General features: G+C 35.2%; 3 protein-coding genes across 3 annotated transcripts; all 3 read left to right on the forward strand.

Moving 5' to 3' along the window:
- The first annotated feature begins 1,469 nt into the window (after positions 1-1,469).
- On the forward strand, positions 1,470-6,177 carry LOC147385884 (beta-phenylalanine coenzyme A ligase-like). Its single transcript, XM_086424507.1, has 4 exons — positions 1,470-2,885; positions 5,112-5,179; positions 5,634-5,736; positions 5,925-6,177. Exons 1-4 carry the CDS (start codon positions 1,470-1,472, stop codon positions 6,051-6,053), a joined length of 1,716 nt encoding a protein of 571 aa, XP_086280633.1. The 3' UTR covers positions 6,054-6,177.
- A 1,889-nt stretch (positions 6,178-8,066) lies between these two features.
- LOC147385885 (thaumatin-like protein 1) lies at positions 8,067-9,798 on the forward strand. The gene is made up of 2 exons (XM_086422716.1): positions 8,067-8,242; positions 9,032-9,798. The coding sequence occupies exons 1-2, from the start codon at positions 8,194-8,196 to the stop codon at positions 9,706-9,708; spliced, it is 726 nt and encodes a 241-aa protein (XP_086278842.1). The 5' UTR covers positions 8,067-8,193; the 3' UTR covers positions 9,709-9,798.
- A 432-nt stretch (positions 9,799-10,230) lies between these two features.
- Positions 10,231-17,482, forward strand: LOC147385886 (thaumatin-like protein 1b). Its single transcript, XM_086422715.1, has 3 exons — positions 10,231-12,352; positions 15,411-15,526; positions 16,670-17,482. Exons 2-3 carry the CDS (start codon positions 15,478-15,480, stop codon positions 17,344-17,346), a joined length of 726 nt encoding a protein of 241 aa, XP_086278841.1. The 5' UTR covers positions 10,231-12,352; positions 15,411-15,477; the 3' UTR covers positions 17,347-17,482.
- The last annotated feature ends 2,875 nt before the right edge of the window (positions 17,483-20,357 follow it).

The following is a 20,357-nucleotide window of genomic DNA, read 5'->3' on the forward strand; positions in this document are numbered from 1 at the left end:
TCTTTGTCATATATTTAAATTAATTTTTTATGTTACTAAGATTATAATTCCATATTCACACTAGCATGTAATTCCCTTTTTGTTTAGTTACACTCACGTGCGTCCCACGGGCATTCCACTTGTCATGGTTTAAAAATATGTAATGATTGGAATTAGTTTTTAATAAATCTTTCTTCATTAATCCTGATAAGATATATTTTGTTGATGCTTATATCAAGCATAAATCTCGATCGTTGGATTTTGTACTTACTTTAGTTAAGATCATGTGTTGTTTCTTGACTCATTATTTGTGAGTCAACTTGAGATAGTACATATCTTTGACTTGAGAAGTGGAGGCCTTGAGTTTGAATTCCCCTCTAGGGGCCACCATTCAGGATTTATCACAGATTTATCGGGTGTGTGTGAAACGAGGGCACTACACGTGCGCCCAAGGATAAGTTGGATGTTCTAAGAGGCCCAAATACCTGAGCTCCAAAACAAAAACAAAAAAAATCCATCTTGCTTAACTATTTGATAGAGGATCTCGCATCAAGCTCGTTTCCTCAAGATTATTTAGAATGAATAAAAATAAAATTTTGAAAGTTAAGAAATGTAGATATTATTTACATTTTATTTTCCTAAAGTTGAGAAAATTTTCTCCAAATCCTATATCTTCAACTAGATTACAAACACTTTCCTCTGTGTGGTTCTACAATATCACTTTCTCTTGAATAATATGACCTATCCCAAATGCTGCACATAAAAGCAAGAGTGTTGATTTTATAATTCAATATGATAGAATAACTCAAAAACTCACTAACGTGGCATGTGCAAGAACCGTAGATTTTTTTCCACAGGATACACAATTACACATGTTATTAGGGATGCAGTTGTGTACCCCAAGGGAAAAAACTACGGCTCTTACACATGCCTATAAATGAGATTTTGAGTTATTCTGTCAGAGTTGAGTTAGAAAATCGTTACATTAAAAAGAATGGACTCACTAAAGTTTGCAAGATCAATGCAAACTCCTCCCTCATAACTTATGCTTCTTTCACTAGGCAAGCAAGGATTTAACGGTCAAAAAAGATGAAGGTGGGTTCAATGGGATTTGAACTTAAGTGATGGCATGAGTGTTCTTCGTGCCTTACCAACTTAGCTAAGTTAGTTGACACCTTTCGCAAGATAGAGAATATAGAGATCAACATATCATCAAAGTCATAAATCTGTTGTATCCCTAAAGACAAGAGGTTTAATGGAATTTTTTTGGGCCCATTCCTTCCAAACGTCATTTTCTTCAGCTATTCTAAAGGCATCTCTACGAATCTTCCCTTGTGAAATGCCAAAGATGCCATGACTTGGCCGTGCCGGCCTCGGAACCAACTAAGCAAAAATCCAAACGTATTGCCAAGCAACGGACTTGTCGAGGCCTCGTTTCACATAAAGTAGGCTCTATGTTACAGAACTGAACTTAAGAACACTTAATTACAATGTCGACGGAAGACGGGTGGACCGCTGTTGAGGATGCACAAACCGGTCGGTCCAACCGCTCACTCAATAAGAGTGGGTTCTGTTCTCGCACTGGTATCTACCACTCACTCCATCAACTCAGCGAAAGCAACCGAATCCCAACTCAACCCGATCTCGACACAGCCACATATGTTCTCTCTCAATTCCCACACCCTGACACATCCGAATCACGAGTTGCACTAATTGACTCGGTCACCAATTGCCGAGTCACTTACGCTCAACTCAGACTCTCAATTAAGTCACTCGCTTCAGGTCTGTACCACGGAATTGGTGTTCGTAAGGGCGATGTGGTCTTCCTTCTCTCCCCAAATTCTCCTTTATATCCAACAATCTGCCTCGCTGTGCTCTCAATCGGAGCGATTCTCACCACTGCCAACCCACTCAACACAGCCTCTGAAATCGCCAAACAAGTGAGTGACTCAGCTGCCAAACTCGCTATCTCCTCACCCGAAGAGTTTCACAAACTAGTCCCCACTGGTGTACCTACGTTACTCACCACTCGTTCCTCAGACAATGACTCACTCTCAGTAGAAGAACTAATCGAAGGAAGCGATCCATTAAACTCACCACAAATCCGATCCACTCAGTCGGAGACAGCAGCGATTCTGTACTCGTCGGGTACCACAGGTGTAAGCAAAGGTGTTGTTCTAACACATTCAAACTTCATATCCGTCATGACTCTCCTCAAATGGACGGTCGACGTTACATCATCTCAAAACGATATCTTTCTTTGCTTCATCCCTATGTTTCACATCTACGGTCTAGCTTTCTTCGGTCTCGGATTGTTCTGTGTAGGAGCCACCATTGTTGTGATGCAGAAGTTCGATTTCCAAAGTATGCTCGAAAGTGTACAAAATTACAAAATCTCCAACATTCCTGCTGTTCCTCCTGTAATTCTTGGGTTAGCTAAGAACACAAATAATTCTAGGGTTTATGATTTGTCGTCTTTGAGGAGAGTTGGATCAGGGGCTGCGCCATTGAGCAAAGAAGTCGCAGAGAAGTTTAGAGAGAGATTTCCATGGATTGAATTGAGACAAGGGTACGGTTTGACAGAGAGTTGTGGTGCTACGAGTTATTTTGTGTTGGATGAGGAATCAAAGACTCGGCCTAGATCGGTTGGGCAATTGCTTGCTGGGTTCTGTGCTAAGGTGGTTGATGCAGAGACAGGGGTGACGATGCAGGCATATGGGGAAGGAGAGCTTTGGTTGAAGAGTTGTACTGTGATGAAGGGGTATTTAGGGAATGATGAAGCTACGAGTGCGACGATTGATAGAGAGGGATGGTTGCATACTGGTGATCTCTGTTATTTTGATGAAGATGGGTTTCTTTACATTGTTGATCGAATTAAGGAGCTTATTAAGCACAATGGCTACCAGGTATTATAACTAACAACTAGATTTCTGACTAATTAATTCGGAATAATAATAATCGGACGTAAAAAAACACTCAAAATTCACTCGACTGCACAGAACGATAGATACTTTTCTTGTAAATCCCGAGGAAAAGAATCTATGGCTCTGTATACGTGCCACATCAGTTTAGTGAATTTTGAGCTTCTTTTCTTAGTCAGGTTATCACGACTCTTAATTGAATCCTATTTAAATCTATGTGAATATGCTTCCCTGTATAAATCATTTAACCTGGTTTCCAATTATTATTAGAGTCCCTGTACACGGACTTGAAATTTACTCTGGCATGGCACGTGCACATAACAGTAGATCTTTGAGTCGTGATGAATGCACGTGATTTTTGGTACGTGGCTGACATGGCCAAGGCACAAAATCATAGATCTTTTTCTTCGAGATACACATGAAAAAGATCTGTGGTTCTATGCCTTTACCACATCAGCCTTGTACCAAAAATCATGTGCCTTCATTATTATTCTAATTCTTTTTTTTCCTAATAACTATTTTCTAACTAGAAAGTCTTCACTCGGTCAATACTCGGCTGACATGACATAGACACGAAATCATAGATCTTTTTCCTTGGGATACACAACTCCACATCTTTTCGAGAAAAGATCTATGATTCCGTGTCCATGTCACGTCAATCGAGTATTGACCGAATGAAGACTTTTTAGTTAGAAAATCAGCACTCTTTTCTTTCAATTACACAAGGGAAAAAGATCTATGGTTTAGTACACCCATTCACATTAACAAGTGAATTTCAAATGGCTTTTTTCGAGTCAATTTATTATTAGTTTTATTATTAATATGGGAAATGCTAATGTTCAAGACCATATGGAGATGTTAGCATTCTCCACCATGCTTTTTTTTTCCAACAATAATTTCTATATTTTGTCTTTTAATGAAAAAGACATGAGTGTGCGTTAGTCTTTTACATAATAAATATATTTGTTATGCCCTTAATAAATGCATTTGATTGCCAGAGCCCTTAATACAAAAATACATTTAAATCAAAAAATTAAAATGTTGTTAGTATATGATTTGGCAAACAAACATTTTAAAAACCCAACATGCCCTCGTCTTTTTTATTAAAAGACAAAATATGAAAGGGTATTATTGAAAATTGGACAATGCTATCATTCCCATAAGGTCTTAGACATTAGCAGTCCCTTATTAATATATATTTATATGAAAAAAATTTACTTATTTTTTTATAAAATAAGATAGATTAGAAGATGTTTAATCATAACATTATATTTTATTTAGATAATAAATATTTTAATTAAAATATACAAAATCCCAATTGACTTGGATGAGATTTTCAAAATATCATCCGAGTCATCTCATTTGTCTTGTGAGATTTTGCACATTTGAGAGACATTGTCCATCTGTCTTATTTCATGGACAATACTGAGGAGATTTAAAACCATTACCACCATGCCTTGAAGTTCATGTTTGTGGTGACCCATTCTATGGAGACTTTGACGTTGGTATCCTTCTTGTTGGTGCACTTATTTGTGGCTACAAAAGTTGCCCCTTTCATTAAGGTCTCCGATTCCACTTTGTGGTGACTTTCACTCTATTACCCTTTATTTCTCATGGGTCACCATGAAGCCATTTCCCAGTCCGATGTTTGAATTTGAGATGTGGTGATAGCTCTGATACCAAATGATGAGAATCTAACTAATACACCAAAAATACCCAAATATTAATGATGCAAAAAAGTTAAGCCCATGTGGCCTTTGGGTTTTAACAATTTGGCAATGTGGGGATAGAGAGTGATAAATATAAGATCGACACGATACCATCTGCAGTAGTTGGTGTTTGATTTAACTATTATTTATGTTAGATAGGCCTTTCATGAATCAAGCACTAATCTGAATATATTTTTTTGAAAAAATTGGTAGAAAATCAATTTTCTAAGGGGGAAAAAATGTGATTTCCCATATCTATTTCTCCATTTCAGAGAAATTGATTTGTATGCTAAATGTTAAATTTTGATTAGTTTTCTCACTGATTTTTCATGTGCAATCAAGTGCCAAGCAAATTGCTAGGCAAATGATTTTCTCACAGATTTTCCCAACAACAAAAAATCAACCACTTATTAGTATTTCTATCTACAGTTGTAACAGGTCTACACACTTTTTAACTGCTAGTGAGAAGAAAGATTTTACAACATTTTGAATGCAAATGCAGGTGGCCCCAGCAGAATTGGAAGCAATACTACTTAGCCATCCCAGCATACTCGATGCAGCAGTCATACCGTACGTTTCTCTCTCATTTAGAATTTTGTACCTGAAATCAAAACAAAACATTGACACTGAAACATTGAATATCTCAAAGTATTTTAAAATATCTTGATTGAGTCCATAATAACCAAGTTTGGATTTGGCAATTATTCAGTTATTGGTCATTAATTCGGATAAATACCAGAAGGTTAAAAACAAATCGGTTTAGTTCCAGGGATTATATTGAATTTATTTAGTTTCTTCCCAAAAATTCATTATATGTAACTTCCCTAAAATCACTATATTGTTCCTGGGATTTAAAGGTTGAAGAAGAAAAAATGTTAAGGTTGAAGGATAAATTTTTTATCCTATTCGGTGATTAATTGGTAAATTATCAATTAATTCACCGATTTAATAGGCTGGTTCCCTATTCGGAGAAAATTTTGAATTTTTAGAAAATTTGAGAGACGGTCTCTGTCTCGAATCCCAGGGTTGAAGATGAGGAAGCAGGGCAGATACCAATGGCCTATATAGTGAGAGTAGCAGATTCTGGACTCACTGAAGACCAAGTCATTGAGTTCATAGCTGGCCAGGTTTGTGTTGTTGGTCCCTTCTATTTTATTTTTATTTTCCAATTTGTTCCCCTCTTTCTAGGGACAAGGATCCAATGTTTGAATCAAACTCCCAACATCATTGTCCGATCAACTTGATCATACAATAATTGGGACCATCTGATCATAATTGGGTTGACATTGTTTTTTTATTTTGATTTTTTTTCCAGGTGGCCCCATACAAGAAGGTTAGAAAAGTGGGGTTCATAAATTCCATCCCAAGATCTGCTGCTGGCAAAATCTTGAGAAAACAGCTTGTTACCCAAAGCCAACAACACCACCTTGTTTCCAAACTGTAACATTCAAAGATAAATGGATTTAATTTTGTGGTCTTGGTTGGTTGTTTAATACTAATGTTGGGAAAATGGAGTCTTTGAAGAATAAATGTGTTAGAATCTTGAGACTTTGAGGCATGGTTTCAAAACTCAATACAAGTCTGCATTTTAACTAGGTTTAAAATGATTGATTTACATATATTCAAATTAAAATAATTATTTTTTTAATAAAATTAGGTAGATTAGAGAAAGTTTAGCCATAAATCATGTTTTATTTATATAATAAGTATTTAAATTTTTTTGAAAAAATTAATTATTTTAATCAAAATCCAAGTTGACTCGGTCGAGATTTTCAAAATATTGCCTGAGGCATCTTGTTTATCTCGCAAGATGATGTGGATGTTTAGACAACTTGTATATCTGTATCTTTGTTGAACAAGACCGAGATGACCAGGACGAGTCATCTCGGTCTCGGACAAGATTTAAAACCATGTTGTGAAGTGTGAAAAGGTCGTTTTCTTTAAGACTTTATTTGTCTCCACTCATAGATGGGTTTCAGACAAAATAACTTTCAAGATACAACAAAACTGTAGTGAGAATTTGCAAACAACAATTTTGAGAATTTTCCGGCGAAACAATATATAAATTCTGGCTTAAAACATTTGTGCAAAACTTTTCTTTCCACAATACTATAATATCACATCTCACAATACTATGATGTATGTATTTGTATTTTATACCTCAAATCGAATAAGACTTGATCCGACTAGCAGTAGATTTGACTTGGATCCAAATAGTAAGTGTTGGATCAGGTTTAAATATGATTCTTATCCAAACCATGATCCATTGACAGTCTCAAATCTTGAACCAAAAACTTATCAAATTTGTTGGGTTTAATTTGGTTGGATTGAGCTACCTTTTTTAAAAAATTAAAAATATGTACTTAAAATTTTTTTTCCTTAATTATATTTATTTACTTTTATGGAAATATAAGGTTCATACTTCATAAATCCAAACCTGTCACTAACCAAACTATTTTTATTACAAAATCTAGTCAGACCTTTGATTTGGTCTATTTTTTTAAATACTGTTCAAAACATGGTTTTCAATTTTAGTATCTCATCTCTATCACCAACAATACCGAGATGAACTAATTTTTATAGATACATGAATCATGAAGATGAAAAGGATGATTTTGGTGATGGCGTCTCATTTCATTCATGAATGATATCGAGATAACTCATCTAAGTCATATCAGTCTAGGACAATTTTTAAAATCGTGAAACATGATTTTTACAATTCATTTCTAATTTTTCGCACATTTGTTCAAGTTTACAATTAACTAATGGAACTTTGTAATAAAAAGGGCTATTCTTTACCACTTTACAACTACCAAAAAGTCTAAATATGCAGCCACCAAGTGTGAATGTGAGACTATTAAATGAGTAGATAGCCGACATATGTCCTTCAAAATAATGAAACATACTAACACACCAACATTTTTATTATCGGATAATCACAACCATCCATCATATTGACTTCTATCATTCAAATGTGGGGAATGCTAAGGTCCAATACTTCATGGGGATATTAGCATTGTCCAACATTTTTTTTTTCTAATAATACCTTTCACTATCTTATCTTTTACTAAAAAAGACAAGGGTGCATTGGTCTTTTACACAATAAATACTTGTTTACCTAATAAATGATATAAACATTTAAGTAATTTGAATTAAATATCTTTTTTTTTTTTTAAGAAATACTTTGACAATCAATACCAATATAATAAATGCGTTTGGCATAATAAATGTATTTATTGTGTAAAAGAATAATAAATGTTTCCTTGATTAGTATCTTTTTCTTTAAAAGACAAAATGATGAGGGGTATTATTGAAGAAAAAAAAGTGTTGGATAATGCTTACATCCCCGTGAGGTCTTGGACGTTAACATTCCTATTTAGATATGTATCGATTGGGTCTGAGTTTACCAATGAAAGTGGGGTTAGGCTGCCAAGCACGTAGTGATGGAAATAAAAGGTCTGGTCGTCCTTCTCTTGCCTTATATATATGCACTCTAATCCTCACCCTTTTCTTCATTCGTATAGAAGCTTTGGTAAAGAAGTAGAAAAAAAAAAAGGGGGTGTTAGGCTGCTAAGCACTTGGAGATGGAAACAAAAGGACTAGTCGTCGTTCTCTTGGCCCTCATGGCCTCAGGTTTGTTACCTTTATATTTTTTTTTTTATTATTATAAATGTAAGTCAAATATATGATACAAATGATATTTTGAGATCAGATCCATTGATAGATCTAGTGAAATATGTGTTAAAATAATCAAGGAAACATTATATTAATGTGGTTGGCTAAGCTAATGTCATATTTGCTCTTCTATCAAATATCCCTGTTAGAGTTTCATTGTGTCCTTGAATCCTTAGGACCCTTGAACCCATTAATAGGGAGAACTCCGTGCCCTTGTGACTCCAAGTTGGATGTTTGGGGAATAATATTCATAGGGACTTTAACTCAAAACATCTAACACAATATTGAAAGAATGTTTGGCTCTCTTTAGGGCCTCCAGACGCCACCCATAAAACATGAAGAGGAGATCATCCTCACAAAAATCAGCCAGTTCCGAAATTTCTAACCCCATTAAAAGTGATTTACAGAAAACAAACGGTCAATGGTTCTTTAACTTGTAAACTAGGGTTAGAAGTTTCGGAATGAGCTGATTTTTGATGAGGAGGATCTCTTCACCATTGAGATCATCCTCACAAAAAAAAAAAATTAGCCCATTCTAAAACTTGTAACCGTTATTTTGAAAAATGTTTGGCTCTCTTTAGGGCCTTTGAACGCTTCCTAGGTTTTATATCTTATTTTGTAAAATACTTTGGCCATGAACCTAAAAGCGCTACAAATTAAGATCCACTGAATATCAGTGGGGTCATGGCCACCAATCATTGATGATTAATGTTCTAACAAAGAATTTTTGTTCATGCTGGCTTGCAGATGCATTCGGAGCTACATTTACATTTAAAAACAACTGCCCCGACAAAGTGTGGCCAGGCACATTGACTGGTGGAGGCTCAGCCCAATTATCTTCAACTGGGTTCGAACTTGGACCAGGTGCATCATCTTCATTAGAGGCCCCAGCCCCATGGTCGGGCCGATTCTGGGCTCGGACCCTTTGCTCCACAGACTCCTCCGGCAAATTCACATGCCCCACTGGTGATTGTGGATCGGGTCAAATTCAATGCAATGGAGCCGGAGGGGCACCACCAACCACATTAGTGGAACTAACTCTAGCAGCCAATGCTGGCAAAGATTTCTATGATGTTAGCCTCGTCGATGGTTACAATTTACCGGTTTCAGCGACCCCACAAGGTGGGTCGGATTGCAAATCCACGAGTTGTGCCGCTAATGTGAACTCAGTTTGCCCACCTGAGTTGAGTGTGAAGGGGCCCAGAGGGAGTACAATAGCTTGTAAGAGTGCTTGTGAGGCGTTTAAAGATCCAAAGTATTGTTGTACCGGATCGTTTGATAGCCCCACGACTTGTCCACCGTCGAATTATTCAATGATCTTCAAGAATGCGTGTCCTCAGGCTTATAGCTATGCTTATGATGATAAAACAAGCACATTTACATGTTCTGGTGGGGCCAACTACTTGATCACCTTCTGCCCTTAGACACATGAAGAAAAATAAATTAAATTAGATAAATAAATAAATTTGTATCTGTAAGCTGATGGAGAATCACTTTTACTTTACATAAGTTCTTAATAAGAGGATGATGCATTTATAGAATAATTGTTTATTGTTCCTATTTTCAAGAACATAGGGAGCTCTTTTTTATTTTTAATACGGACCCAAAGGTATCCCAAAAGAAAAATGGATGGTAATGATGATTTCTTACACCTTAGTTATGTATACTTTGATATCACTAAATCAATATGATACTTGTCAAAGAGCCTCCGATGACAAAGTTAATTAGAATTTAAACAAAAGAATGAACATCGAATCATAATATTCTCTAATCCTTTCCACTTACCTTTTCCCTTTTATTTATAAGGATCTCTCCCTAGTTATCTTAATTTGACGGTTTTCTTGAATCATATCTCCTTAATTTCTATGATCATAGAGATCTTCTTTGTAATTAGAGATTCCTACCACCCTTAGACACTCCCTGTTGGGTGCCAGCTAATTCTTGACCCTTTCCCAGAGCATGAGGCACAGGTGTCACAGATTTGTCCTTGGTCACATGGGCCTGTCTGTTGTTCTTATCCCTCACCTGACCCAATAGCAACTCCTTCGAGGAAGGTCATTTGCTCCCATTCCAGAGATTGCATTGCATCGGGTTGGAACAAATGAATAGAGTGCCTTCAGGCGTTCAATACCCGCCCCAGGAGCAGGAGATGGGGATTCAAGGGAATCAAGGTACTCGCCTTTGGCATCGGAATAGGGATTTCAATCATTGTTTCGCCTTCAGGGGAGCGGTTGGAATAGATGGACCAGAGATGGGAGATGAAGGAGTTGACTCGGTTGGCCCCCCTCCTTTCTTTTAGTCGGCTTGGTTCACCAAGGTCAGATGCTGCTTCTCCCGTTGATGGATAGGCATCGCATCCGATGAATTGCCTCCCAGGGTTCAGTAGTTCTTGCTTGGATGTTGCCTAGTACAGCAATAAGAGAAAGGGAATAAGCAAATTGCTTTGGATCGTGAGCAGAAGATCAAGGATCGTGAGCAGAAGATCAATGTAATATGAGAGCCAGTTTCAGGTGCTTCCATTGGCGGTGAAGTACATACATTTTGCTAAAGTCGGAGTGAGCAGAAGCTAAAGTGAGACGGTCAGAGGCCATACATAAAGTGAGGTTGTCCGTGCGCGACCGAGTCAGTCCGTTCGACCTAAGTTACCTTTAAAAAAGCGTTGTAATCAAATCAATCTATCCTTCCTTCCGGCCCTTAGGTAAGTAAAGTAAGTTAATCGGTTCATATCTCTTCCTTCACCCACCCAAATAGAACTTGATTTGGTGGGGCACAACACAAATAGAAAACATCTCCGAGTGAGAGAAGGTTCAAGTAGTACTTTCTTTCTACAACCTAAGCGAGGGTGTGAAAGAGAGCTTAGGTTGCAAAGCTGCAAGATCAGTCACGTCCTTCAACCACTTTCGCAATGCTTTCAATTAGCTTCCACAGAGATGTCTAATAGTATATTTTTCTGAACAAAGATCTAATGCTTAGTAGCTTGTCGTCTAGTTACCTATACTTGACTCTCTCCCGAAACTATCTATCTAGACGGAGTCTCGTAAAGCGAGCCGTGCAGTGTGATGCATAATAAAGCGAGTTCTTTCCGTAGCTTAGGTTGCTTAGTATAGGTTGCTAAGGTTGCTTAGGTGGCTATTTCATAACCAATAGCTTAAGTACCAAAGGCTTTCGGAGCCGGCCCTAATCGATGTTCTCTTTAATTAGGCCCTTCGCCTACACCTACTCTTTCGTTTAGCTTCGTTTAGAAGCGAGTTGGTCACTTAGGGGCTGTTCGTTTAAGCTTCAGAAGCCCGCTCATTTTGTTTTTATAGCTTTTAAGCTAAAAAAGCCATAAACACACCGTTCATTTGGGCTTTTTTTAACTCTTACGAATATCCAAAAAGCCCAAAGCAACTCTTTTCATGAGTCGTGTAAAGGGGGCTTTTTAATTTTGCTTCTACGCAAAGCCAATCACCGAAAAACAGTTGTAGTATAATGACCAAAATACCCTCTCTCTTTTTTCGAATTTTCAACGAAAATGTAACCTAAAAACACTTTCGTTTTATCGAATTTCAGGCTTTCAGCCACAGACGACATCACCTCTCTATAATCTCTTCTTCTTCCCCAAAATTACTCATCAACCAACTCCTCTCTTTTTGATGTTTGCTGTGAACAAGAAGAAGAGGAAGAAGGAATAACTCGACTTAACTTCCTCACAAAGTAGGGAGCGACAGGGGGACGAAGTGATTCGCAGCAAAATCTCATTTTTCGAAACAACTGTAACACCTGTAAAACCCTAGAAGACGAAGAAACATGTGATTTCTTCATTGATTGATCCTTATCGAACTCATTTCATTCGAAATGGTTCAACTTCTTTGACTGATTTGAGCTTCGAAGTTGACATGCAACATTAATGGCGATCTCAGTATTCTTTCTGCTATTTTTCAAAACAACATTAATGGGATTTTTCTCACTTCTTAGAAGATCGTTCTTGGAAAACTTAATGTTCATTTGGTTCCTCACACTCACGATGATGTTAGATGGTTGAAGACAGTCAATCAGTACTACATTGGAGCAAATAATTCGATTTGGGTATCTTTGATTATCTCACTCGTATTTATTATGGTTCTGTTGCTTTACTGTTTGCTTATCTAATTTGAATTTCATGCAATTTAAATTTAAAATGCTTAATTGTTTAATTTGATTCGTAGGTAGCTTGTGTTCAGAATGTTTTGGATTCTGTAGTTTCGGCATTGTTGGCTGATAAGAATCGGAAATTCTTATATTGCCTAGATTATGAAAATGAAAAAAATAAAAAATAAATAAAAATTCTCAAATTTCAATATCTAACACACTGGAGAAACCCAGGGTTTTGGAGGACTATTGGGCAATTCATTCAAAAATTGTAGTATCATATTACTTTCACATTGAGTTGCTTTTAAAAATTAAGGATGGTGTTTGTTTCCATTTGAAAAGGATGGGTTTTAATGATTTTTGATAAATTGGGTAAAAGAAAATATATAGGGGTTGGAAATTTCTGGCAATGGTATGGAGTTGAATGGTCTATTTGATTGTGGTTCTTCAGAAGGATTTGTTTGGAACACCATTTTTTTCCTTTAATAATCTTAAAAACATTCATTTTTGGTTGTAGAGATGGTTCTCCAAGCATACATTTAAATTTACATTTCATTACTTGTAAATTCTGAAACCAAAATGGAAAAATAGAATTAGTTTAATCTTGCATTGGATATCATAGATGATAATACAAACAATGATACGACACATTTGATGTGATCAGGTTGAGAGATCATTCGAACAATCTTCATTGACTTGGATGGTGGTTCTTTTATTACTAGGATTAGGTGAATGGTTAGATGAATTGTATATTAGGTATTTGTAAAATTACCAAACTTAAGTGAATTATTGTTGATGGTGTTTAAAGTATTTTAAAAATTGTAAAACTTAGTAGAATTTTATATTGAATAAATGTCATTTTCTTATTACAATGTCATTGTGTTTTGTGAATGTTAAACATGTCTATTTTGTTATCTATGTTATTTGAATGTTATAGTTTTAAATGAATAATTTGTAGTTATGTACTTATAAATTTTAAATTGTCGATCTCGTGTTACTATGGAGAGGACAAAGGCTGGAATAACTAATGCACTATATGCTGTTTATGATAGAGCTTAAGAACTTTGATCTATTTTAGATTTGTTATTAATGAAAATTATATTTCTCTTTTTGTATGACATTGCAACACTTTTGATTACCGTATAATATATATTTGTTTGAATGTTAATGTGTATGGGATATTATATGGATGTCGGATTGTGTATGAGATGTTATGTGGATGTAGGATTGTGTATGAGATATTATGTAGATATTAGATTATGTATTATGCAGGTATTTTCTTTATCAGGAAAATTTCATACGTCCATTTTTAAGAGGAGATACTGCCAAAATTTCAATAGAATTATAAAATTTATACATTTATTTAAATTGAAAATAATTATTTTTATAATTTTTTAATATAAATTTATTATATTCATATAAGCGTAATTATATATTTATTGTATTCTGGTCATTTTTTGTGCATTATGGGTGCATTATCAACATTAAGGGTATTGTAGTCATTTTACTAGAATCCAGCAATAAAAAATTATCAAACGAACAAGCTTTTCTTGCTTTTGTGCTTCTGAAACGAACAAGCTTCTGCCATACATGGCTTTTCAGGCTCTGGGCTTCTGCTTCTTCCAGAAGCCAATTTCTGGAGCTGGAGCTGGCTTATATAAAGAACAGACCCTTGCTTAACTTAGGAATCTATATTTATTAATACCTAGATTTTTGCAAGAAGTTGTGTCTTTATTGTTTCATGTTGAGGAATCAACTCTCTTTAATGTGATTCACTCTTATTAACGGTCTCGTCCTAGATGAGGCACCCGAGTGCCTTGCTGAACTGGGAAATGCTTGTAATGTATGACTCAAATAAACTTCTCATTTTCCTTTCGTTATTTGAGGTCTATATCATGAAGTATTCTCCTCAAGAAATTTATTGAAACATTATTCAAACAAACTTTAAATGCCCTTTTAAAGTTTTGAAGAAATCATCTCTTTAGTATGACCGTTTCACCTTTTGGTCAATATTTGACATATTCCTATGTTTGATCACCTCAATCTTCTCCAATAGACAATAAAAAATGATCTAAAAGCATTTGATTTTTCTTTTCAAAATCAGTCATCTACAACTTATTGGATGGTGATGATGTGATGACATTGATGATGATTATTATTTATCATTAGTACACAATAAGATATACAAGATCGAGGTCAAGAGACAAATTATCACTTCTAATTTTTCGTTCCTTTGTTCAAGTTTACATTTGACTAATGGAATTTTGTAATAAAAGGGGTTACTTTTTACCACTTTACAAATACCTAAAACTCTAAATATACAGTTAACAAGTGAGAATGTGAGACTATTAAATGAGTAGATAGCCGACATATGTCCTTCAAAATAATGAAACATAATTACTCACCAACATTTTTATTATCGGATGATCACAACCATCCATCATATTGACTTCTATCATTTAAATGTGGAGAATGCTAAGATCCAATGGTTCATGGGGATATTAGCATTATCTAACACTTTTTTTTCAATAATATCCCTAATTATTTTGTCTTTTACTAAAAAAGACAAGGGTGTATTGGTCTTTTATAAAATACATGTTTGTTTACATAATAAATACTATGAATATTAAAGTATTTTGAATTAAATATCTTTTTTTTTTTACAAAATGCTTTGACAATTAATGCCAACATAATAAATGTATTTATTGTGTAAAAGATTAACATGCGCTTGTTTTTTTCACTAAAAAACAAAATAAAGAGATATATCTTTGAAAAAAAAAGTGTTCGAAAATACTCACCTCCCAATGAATTCTTGAATGTTAGCATTCACCTTTAGATGGGTATCAATTGGGTTTGAATTTACCAATGAAAGTAGGTGTATTGACTGAATCAAAGAAAATCCCAACACGTTATATTTCATCTTATCCTAAAATCTATATTTTTCCTCTATTAATAGACACTCATTTACATCTATATATATGCACTCCAATCCTCACCATTTTCTTCATTCGTATAGAAGCTTTGGTAAAGAAGTAGAAAAAAAAAAGAAAAAGAGTTGGGTTTAGGCTGCTAAGCACTTGGTGATGGAAACAAGAGGACTGGTCATCCTTCTCTTGGCCCTCATGGCCTCAGGTTTGTTACCTTTGTATTTTTTTATTATTATTATAAATGTAAGTCAAATATATGATACTAATGATATTTTGAGATCAGATCCATAGATAGATCTAGTGAAATATGTGTTAAAATAATCAAGGAAACATTATATTAATGTGGTTGGCTAAGCTAATGTCATATTTGCTCTTCTATCAAATGTCCCTGTTAGAGTTTCACTGTGTCCTTGAATCCTTAATTAGGACCCCTTGAACCCATTAATAGGGAGAACACCATGCCTTTGTAACCCCAAGTTGGATGTTTGGGGAATAATATTCATAGGGACTTTAATTCAAAACATCTAACACAATATATGCATATTCTCTTATGATCGACTTATGTATTATAGGCGAGGGGCTCCTCTGTCGCATGTTTTTCTTGTAGTATCATGTAGTGTTTTTATACAATTGAGAGAGCACCATTTTCAAAGCCTTGAACCCCCCCCCCCCCCCCCACACACACACACAAAAGTGTGTTGGGGGGGTCAACGGGCTGATTTTTTGTGAGGATGATCCCAAATGATGAGGAGATTATCCTCCAAAAAAAATCAGCATGTTCTGAAACCTCTAACCCCATCAAAAGTGGTTACAAGAAACGGACGGTCCACGGTTCTTTAACTTATAAACTAAGGTTAGAAGTTTTGGAATAAGCTGATTTTTGGTGAGGATGGGGTTAACAGGCTGATTTTTTGTGAGGATGATCCCTATGATGAGGAGATTATCCTCCAAAAAAATCAGCATGTTCTGAAACCTCTAACCCCATCAAAAGTGGTTACAAGAAACGGACGGTCCACGGTTCTTTAACTTATAAACTAGGTTAGAAGTTTTGGAATGAGTTGATTTTTGGTGAGGATGATCTCTTCACCATAGAGATCACCCACACAAAAAATCAACCCATTTTGAAACTTGTAACCCCTATTTTGATAAATGTTTAGCTCTCTTTAAGGCCTCCGAATGCTTCCCGGGTTTTATAGAACCATGTTTTATATCTTATTTTGTAAAATACTTAGGTCATGCACCTTAAAGCGCTACAAATTAAGATCCACTCATTATCAGTGGGGTCAAGGCCACCAATCATTGATGATTAATGTTTTAACGAAGAATTTTTGTTCATGTTGGCTTGCAGATGCATTCGGAGCTACATTTACATTTAAAAACAACTGCCCGGACAAAGTGTGGCCAGGCACATTGACTGGTGGAGGCGCATCCCAATTATCTTCAACCGGGTTTGAACTTGTACCGGGTGCATCATCTTCATTAGATGTCCCAGCACCATGGACAGGCCGATTCTGGGCTCGGACCCTTTGCTCCACAGACTCCTCTGGCAAATTCACATGCCCCACTGGTGATTGCGGTTCGGGTCAAATTCAATGCAATGGAGCCGGAGGGGCACCACCAACCACATTAGTGGAACTAACTCTAGCAGCCAATGCTGGCAAAGATTTCTATGATGTTAGCCTCGTCGATGGTTACAATTTACCGGTTTCAGTGACCCCACAAGGTGGGTCGGATTGCAAATCCACGAGTTGTGCCGCTAATGTGAACTCAGTTTGCCCACCTGAGTTGAGTGTGAAGGGGTCCAGTGGGAGTACAATAGCTTGTAAGAGTGCTTGTGAGGCGTTTAAAGATCCAAAGTATTGTTGTACCGGACCGAACAATAGCCCCGAGACTTGTCCACCAACGAATTATTCGATGATCTTCAAGAATGCGTGTCCTCAGGCTTATAGCTATGCTTATGATGATAAATCAAGCACATTTACATGTTCTGGTGGGGCCAACTACTTGATCACCTTCTGCCCTTAAACACATGAAGAAAAATAAATTAAATTAGATAAATAAATAAATGTGTATCTGTAAGCAGATGGAGAATCACTTTTACTATACATAAGTTCTTAATAAGAGGATGATGCATTTATGGAATAATTGTGTATTGTTTCTATTTTCAAGAACATTAGGAGCTCTTTTTAATTTCTTACACCTTAGTCATGTATACTTTGAGATCACTGAATCAATATGATATTTGCCTAAGAACTTCCAATGACAAAGTTAATTAGAATTTGAGTAAAAGAATGAACATCGAATTACAATATTCTTTAATCTTTTTTTACTTACCATTTTCCTTCTATTTATAAGGATCTCTCCTCAGTTGTCTTAGGTTATGTTTGGTAATACTTCTGAAGTCTGTTTTCTGAAATCTAGAATCTGAAATCTTATTCTAGAAAAATTGTTTGTTTATCATTTTTAAGAGTTTCTGATTACAAACAGAATTTTAAAACATAATAATCATTCTGACAATATTACCCTTTTGTAATTCTAATAAATTATTAACCAAAAAACATAACATATTATGCATAATAAAACCATCCATATATTTAATTTTGATTTCTAACAAATCAAACACCCCAAAGGTATTGTTTTCAAATTGAAGCTTCCAAGCATGATCCTACAAATGAATCAGGCCTAGATTAACCAAGAGACCTAGATTAATACCTAAATAGGTTTAATTAAAATCTAATCCATGCTAGCCACCAAGGATGAAATAGGGAAAGAACCATTCTAATCATGGTTTTAAATCTCATTCGAGATCAAGATGACTCACGAGTATCGTCCATGAACAAGACTGATACACAAGGCAACTCACACATGCAAATATCGCAAGACAAATGAGATGACTTGGACGATATTTTAAAAATCTCAGACAAGTTAGTAAAACTAGTCTGAATCGATAGAGATTTTGTATATTTTAATTATAAAAAAAAAAAATTTAATTTAAATAATTATAATATAAATAAAAAATAATTTTATGATTAAACATCTTCTAATCTACCTTATTTTATATGAAAAAAAAATTATATTTATATATGAATAATTGGAAACCGAGTTACATGGTTTATCTCGTGTATAACGAGTTAACTTGTCAGAGACAACAGAGTTGGACAAGAAGGAGAGGTAGAAGAGAAAGGAGAGGTAAGGGTTTAAGGGTTTTTATAACGAAGGGATAAGTGATAGAAATAGGGTATTTTAAGAATAATTTATTTTTCCAAATTTCAGAAGTTCCATTCAGCGACTTTCCATCACTGATTTTTTTTGTCTGAAATATTTTTCTTGTTTTGAAATCTGAATCTAAACGAACATGTTTCAAACATTTTAAGTCTGAATTTTAATGGTGGACCACCTCCATTCAGACTTCAAAAAGGTTACCAAACACACTTAATTTGGCGATTTCTTGTATCATATCTCCTTAATTTCTATGATCATAGAGTTCTTCTTTGTAATTATAATAGGAATCTATATTTATCAATCCCTAGATTTTTGCAAGAAGTTGTCTTTATTGTTTCGTGTTGAGAAATCAACTCTCTTTAATGGGATTCACTCTTACCTATGGTCCCATCCTAGATTAGGCGCTCGCTTTGTCAAACATGAAAATGATCGTAATGTATGACTCAAATAAACTTCTCATTTTCCTTTGTTATTCGAGGTCTATATCATCAAGTATTCTCCTCAAGAAATTTATTGAAGCATTATTCTAACATACTTTAAATGCCCTTTTAAAGTTTTGAAGAAACCATCTCCTTAATATGACATGCAAGGCCTTTCACCTTTTGGTTAATATTTGACATATTCCTATGTTTGATCACCACAATTATCTCTTATAAACAATAAAAAATGATCTAAAAGCATTTGATTTTTCTTTCCAAAATCAATCATCTGCAACTTCTTGGATGGCGATGATGTGACGACATTGATGATGATGATTACTTATCATTAGTACGCAATAAGATATACAAGATCGAGGTCAAGGGACAAGTCATAACTTTTAAAAAAGAGTTAGAATCCTTATGATTATTTATCGTTTGTACGGAATAAGATATACAAGATCGAGGTCAAGGGACAAGTTATCACTTTTAAAAAAGAGTTAGAATTTTTATGATCATGTATACTTTGAGATCACTGAATTAATATGATATTTGCCAAAGAACCCCCAATGTCAAAGTTAATTAGAATTTGACAAAAAAACAAATATCGAATCACAATATTCTCTAATCCTTTTTACTTACCATTTATCTTCTGTTTATAAGGATTTCTCCCCAGTTGTCTTAATTTTGCGGTTTTCTTGTATCATATCTCCTTAATTTCTATGATCATAGAGATCTTCTTTGTAATTATGATAGGAATCTATATGTATCAATCCCTAGATTTTTGTAAGAAGTTGTGTCTTTATTGTTTTTATGGACACGTGATTTATTCATTTTTGAATATATCATCCACTTTTGGGTGTTTTGGAGTCGCCACCATTCATATTAGAAATGAGTGTGATTGATCATCCGGATTGCATTTTTTCAAAAAATCATATTTTTTTTGAGCATTTGATAACTTTCGTACGGATAAGGTGCATGATCTAACCTTTGATTCTACGTTAGGGGGTCCAGTTTATGAAGTAGGGAAGGTATTAGGCACCCTACTCCATCCATCGTTGGTGGTAACCTTGGATTCGGTCCTTTTGAGATATTTTTAAGAAAAAATGAAATCGAAAAGATTCGATATGTATCTTCAAGTATGAGAAACTTTGATATTGGTTCAACCCATTGAGGGCACCCTTATTGAAAAAGGGGCCCTTTGATAGTTCAAACTGTGGTGGTGTGTGCAAAGGTGTATAGAAAGAGAATAAGTAAAAGAGGGAGAGTTGGAGGGAGTGTTCTTTTGTCCAAACCCACTTTGTTCCTTCTTTAACCTCCCTTGACTTTCCTTGATGAGTCTTTCTTGACTTGCTTGAGAAGAAATTAAGAGTTGAAAAAGTTGAAAGTTGAGAGTTG

Source organism: Akebia trifoliata, chromosome 14 (genome assembly GCF_017979445.1).
Source record: "Akebia trifoliata isolate Shusen 1 chromosome 14, ASM1797944v1, whole genome shotgun sequence".
Taxonomy (NCBI): Eukaryota; Viridiplantae; Streptophyta; class Magnoliopsida; order Ranunculales; family Lardizabalaceae; genus Akebia; species Akebia trifoliata.